General features: G+C 44.1%; 1 protein-coding gene across 1 annotated transcript; it reads left to right on the plus strand.

Annotated features, from left to right (window-relative positions):
- Nucleotides 1-316: 316 nt before the first annotated feature.
- On the plus strand, nucleotides 317-1,738 carry LOC310871745 (nuclear factor 7, ovary-like; the record flags this gene model as incomplete). The annotated part of the gene is made up of 1 exon (XM_083783383.1): nucleotides 317-1,738. One exon carries the CDS (start codon nucleotides 317-319, stop codon nucleotides 1,736-1,738), a length of 1,422 nt encoding a protein of 473 aa, XP_083639509.1.
- Between the last annotated feature and the right edge of the window lie 4,262 nt (nucleotides 1,739-6,000).

Raw genomic sequence — 6,000 nt, forward strand, 5'->3', positions numbered from 1 at the left:
TTGTGTGTGTACACTTTACAACAGGTCTGTGGTGGTGTGTCAAAGCTCCGCCCCCTAGCTGCTAGACTCATCTGACACGATAATATTGAGCTTCAGATCAAACACAACTTCCAGTGAGGAGGACAGATTGTCTTTGCACAGCTACAGGAGGGAATACTGACCCAGACCACTGGAACCTGCTGGTGACAGCTGAATGAACTTTACCAACAACCACGATTCACAGTGAAAGTAAACTTCAGGGAACATTCTAGAGGAGGTGTTACCACCACTGACTGAATTCCTGTATTGGTTGCTTGTAGCTTCACTCAGAGACTAAATGGCCGCCACGTCGTCTTTTTCAGAAGATGATTTTTCCTGTTCTGTGTGTCGTGACATCTTTAAAGATCCCGTTCTCCTGTCATGTAGCCACAGCTTCTGTACAGCTTGTTTGCAGCAATGGTGGAGACAGAAGAGAACACAGGAATGTCCAGTTTGTAAGGAAATACATTCAACAGATCGTCTACCCCGGAATCTGGCTCTGAGGAACCTGTGTGAGGCCTTCACGAGACAGAGAGCTTCAAAGCGTAAGAGAACTTCATCAGGGTATGAGGATCTCTGCGGTCTGCATGCTCAACTCAAACTGTTCTGTCTGGAATGTCAACAGCCAGTGTGTGTTGTGTGTCGAGATTCTGAAGAACACAACAACCACAGTTTCAGACCCATCGATGAAGCTGCTCTGGATCACAAGGAGGAGGTCCAGAAATCACTGACGCCTTTACAGGAGAAACTGGAGGTCTTAGATGAAGTTAAAAAGAAAAGTGAAAGAACAGCAATATACATTAAGGCCCAGGTCCGGTACACAGAGATACAGATTAAGAAACAGTTTAAGAAGCTTCATCAGTTTCTACAAGAGGAAGAGGAGGATAGAATCACTGCACTGAGGGAGGAAGGGCAGCAGAAGAGTCAAATGGTGATGGCGAAGATTGACGGTCTGAACAGAGACATATTAACCCTTTCAAACAACATCAGAGACATAGAGGAGGAGCTGAGAGCTGAACCCATCTCATTCCTGCAGAACTACAAGACCACAATGGAAAGACTCCAGTTCACACTGCAGGACCCACATCTGGTCTCGGGACCACTGATACACGAAGCCAAACACCTGGGAAACCTGACCTTCAGAGTCTGGAACAAGATGAAGGACATTGTCTCCTACACTCCCGTCATCCTGGACCCCAACACTGCGGAAACAAACCTCATCCTATCTGAAGATCTGACCGCCGTGATATTCGGAGAGGCAGGGCAGCTTCCTCCTGACAACCCGGAGAGGTTTTCCCAGTGTCCCCTCGTTGTTGGTTCCGAGGGCTTTAACTCAGGGACTCACAGCTGGGACGTTCAGGTCGGGGACAATTATGGTGCAGACTGGGATGTGGGTTTGTTTGCAGAGTCGTACACAAGGAAGGGAAAGGGAAAGGGTGAACACTATAGAATAAGGTTAGAAGAAGGGATCTATACAGCAGGCTCCTCACTAAGGAAAACCACTGTTTCATTGAAGCAGGCACCTCAAAGGATCAGAGTCCAGCTGGACTGGAACGAGGGGAAGCTGTCATTCTCTGATCCTGATACTGACACATGCATACACACCTTCACACACACCTTCACTGAAACACTCTTTCCATACATTTTAAGCATTGGTGAAACTGTTCCTTTGACGATTTTACCAGGGGAGATCAGTGTAACTTTGGAACAATGCAGTTAGACATGATGATGATGATGACAGTCTTTAAGGGGTAATATTACTCAGTTTTATAGAATATATGATTGTGTTGTGGTCAAATGACAGTCGCGTTAACACGTGTTTCCAAAGCAGTAGTTTTCAAACCTTTTCATGTGAAGGACCCCCAAATGTATTCAGCCACGGAACCCCAGCTTATAATTTTTTGCGCAAGAGACCCCCGTTCCCTAGAAGAGAAGATTAATGGTAAAAAAACAATTCAACATGTTCTGTATTCAATGTTTTGTATTTTTCAATAATGTGGATTAAACTTTGAATTCTTGCCTGGTTTCTGTGTTGTACTGTCTGAGTCACTGAACGTTACATAAATAGTTAAATATTCACAACTAATATATTGACTATCCAGGTTAAAGATGTTTAATTGTAAAATATTATATCATGGGTCAAACTAATTCACTTTATCCCTCTATAAAAATCACATAAAAAAAAATAATCAAACTAACACACTCATTTCCATATGATTGTGCAGGGCATTTCACTTTGATAATATTGGAACGTATGCCTACATCTTTGAAACACTATAGTAATTCATAATTCCAGTATATTTTGTATTCAGATATGACTAATTCATATGACATTCTGATCTGCCTATAGTGACAGGTAGGACTTTGGTGTCAACTTGACCAGGCATAACTTCGTAATTTCACCACCAGCCAAAGTAATTAATGTGGGCTAGTTGAAAGAGAAAAATCACACCCGTGTGAACTGAGTGTTGCAAATCCCCTCTCTCTCTCCCCCCTCCTCTCTCTGTCTCTCTCTCTCTCATTAGCAGGCAACAGTGCAGCATGTGCAGCACTATCTCTCTCTCTGTTTCTGGATGGTTGGTGGTTGTACCACTCAAAAAGTGACTAAACGTACTGATTGATTGAAGCATTTATTAACAGTTTGCAGAATGGGTACATTTCACACGAAAAGCACAACTCAATACAAGACTGTTAAGGTGGTTGCACACTGGATGCGTTTTTCGGAAAACAAACCGATGGAGAAACGCAGCAAAAAATCTGAAAAACGCTCTGTGTGGAGGGACCTTTACTATGGACGACACTGATAAAGCATTACACTTGTTTACAACAGGGTCCACCCTTTTCAATTCATCAGAACATTTAGAGACGTACAAATAAAAATGGTAAAAAATAAATAAAGAAAAAAATCAGGAAATCATGTAAGGAGGTAAAAAGTTAAAAGAAACATAAATATCTGAATATGTCCTGTTGTTACTGTTAATGTTCACTTTAAAATTGTTTACATCATTTAATTCTAGATTGTACAAATCTGTTTTAATTGTCACCAAGAGACAAATACTGGAGTTTCTCCATAGTGAACTCTGTGATATACTGTAATAATGGAACATTAACACTAGTATGATATAACAATGGAACATTATGATATCCATCCATTATCTATGAACTCAGAGCTGTACGCCCAAATCATACATTCAGGTAAAACTCATTAAGTTTTAACCCAAGATTAACCCATTCTTGACGGGAACCCCCCTTTTTTTAAGTAACCCATTTTTCACCCCTGTCAATTATCTAATGTGATCCTGGGCTCTACACACCCTCCGCCAACCTGGGGAGAGCAACGGATGCCTCCTTCATGCATGAGTGTCCAAGTTGCTCCTTGACAGGGGGTAGTTTCCCTGGTTGGACGTAGTGTGTGGAAGGAACATGTTATTCCAGCCAGTTCCTTTCCCCTCCATCAGGCGCCCTGGCTGGCCAGGGGGAGGCAGTTTAGAGACCAGGATTACTGCATGTTTTTGTGAGGGTACCTACCCTAGGGGACACGGGAGAACATGCAAACTCCACACAGAAAGGCCCTTTTGCCAACCCCGCCTTGTAGGGCAGACCACCCCACTTAATCACACCAACCGAGCAAGTGAGGAATTGGGGCCTCCAGGTGTGCCAGCATCTGCACAAGACAGGGTTGGACCCTGCAGGGAACAGCCAGAGCCCTGGAAAGCAACCTTCAGCCAATACAATGTATGTAGACTATAACAGAGCTCCAGAACACAGAGCTCATGAGAAGTATGGAGAAACACTGGCAGGAGGCCGCCAAGAAACAATGCCCCAGAGACCCAGAGTGTGCCACAGCCGCACCAAAGTCTCCACCAAAAACACTGTCTCTGTACGTCTGTAATCCACGTAACTCGAGAGCCATTCGCCCCACCGACTTCAAATATGACACACACGTTCCACAACACTACAGGGAGTGCAGTGCCCGCCCTTGATTCAGTGGGTTACACCGTTGTCCAGAACCAGCACAAAAGCCTGTGCCCGGGCTCTGGACAGGGCCCAAATTAGCCAATATTGATCACACCTGATCACCCCTAGATCTCCATATATGGTTCAAGGTTCAAGGTTCAAGTTTATTTAGTGTCCCCGAAGGGCAAATTGGGTTGCAGCATAGACAGTACATTAAACAATGAATGAAACAGTACAGACAACAAACAGTTCACATAGCGGATACCAGAGTAAAAGGTGCACACAACCATTAAAGTGCAGGTGTTTAAAGTGCTATGCGATAGGTCATAAAAGTGCGTGTGCATAGACATAGGCACAAGATAATACAGTAAAAAGTAAAAGTGCTCATCATAAGGTTATATCCTCGATCTACGCACAGCAGCATTCAGTGTGTGAATAGAGACCGGGACAAAGGAATGTTTGTGCCGTTTTTTTGTGGCACAGGGGGCTCGCAAGCGAAGGCCGGATGGGAGAAGGATGTACTCTCCGTATAGTGGGTGAGCAGCATCAGATCGGATACACAGGGCTTTGTTAAGTACCTGTTTCTTAAGGATCTGGTCTAGGCCGTTCATTTGTGAGCCAATGATCTTTGAGGCCACTTTTACAATTCTCCCTAGGGAATTTTTGGCACAATATCTACAGTCTGTCCGTTGACAACACTCTTCTGGGGGGATTGTGGGGAACGTCTAAAATCTATGCATAGCTCTTTTGTTTTTGAAACATTAAGCTGCAAGAAGGCGTTGTCACACCAGGATAGAAAGTCGTCTACCACTTGCCCGTGACAGTTCTCATCATTGTCAAGCAGGCTGACAATGACCGAGTCGTCAGCGTATTTAATGATGAATCTATTTTGGAAATGGCTAACACAATCGTTGGTATAAAGAATGTAAAGAAAGGCAGATAAAACACAACCCTGGGGCGAGCCAGTAGAAGATGTCAGGAAGCTAGACAGTATTTCATTAACCCTTACACGTTGAGATCTGTTGGTTAAGAAGTCAAGAATCCAGCCCACCAGACAGGGATCTACACCAAAGGAGTTAACCAGTTTATCAACCAAGACATGGGGCTGTATGGTCAAGGTGTTTGTGTAGGAGATTCAATAAGGTGGCAAGTGCATCTTGAACACCCCTTCCAGCCCTATACGCAGACTGGAGGGGGTCCAGTAAGCGCTCAGTTTTTGCCAGTTTTTCAAATTGTTTCATGATCAGGGAAGTTAGAGCAACAGGCCTGAAATCATTGAGCGTTTGGGGCTTACTGCTCTTGGCCACCGGAACTATGGTGGACTGTTTCCAGAGGGATGGCACCTTCTGCTGGAAAAGAGATAGATTAAATATATAATAAAAGATAGGGCCTAGTTGTTCAGCGCAAGACTTTATCAGGTGACCCCCAATATTGTCTGGGCCGGGACTTTTCCCAGGCTTACAGCCTTTAAAGGACTTGATGACACTCTGTTCATCAAAAAAGGGTTTTAAAGGGGGGGCTGACTGCAGACTGTTCCTTAACACGCAATGGTTACTGCTGAAGTCATGGACATCGAATCTGGTATAGAAATCATTGAGGCTCTGAGCCAATTGATGATCAGAGGTAAAGTTGGGCAGCTCAACCTTTTTCCTTTCTCCCTCTTTCACCCCTGTAATTGTTTTCATCCCTGCCCAGGCAGAGCCCAGGTTGTTTGATTTGAGCTTCAATTATGTTTTTGTACTTCATTTTACCAGCCCTGACTTCTCTTTTAATTTATTTTTGCAAATTGCGTAGTTCTACAAGGTTCCCCTCCTTAAAGGCTCTGTTCTTCCTTTGAAGAAGTGCTTTGAGGGACTTAGATACCCATGGCCTGGAGTTGGGATACACTTTGACACATTTAGTGGGGATAACAATGCTTTCACAGTATGAGGTCCAACTAGTGACAACATCAGTCAACTCGTCAATGTCAGCGGATGATTCAACAAACATGTCCCAATCCGTCGAGTCAAGGAGACCCTGGAGCAG

The sequence above is a fragment of the Protomyctophum parallelum genome, assembly GCF_964188405.1.
Source record: "Protomyctophum parallelum genome assembly, chromosome: 15".
Lineage (NCBI taxonomy): Eukaryota > Metazoa > Chordata > Actinopteri > Myctophiformes > Myctophidae > Protomyctophum > Protomyctophum parallelum.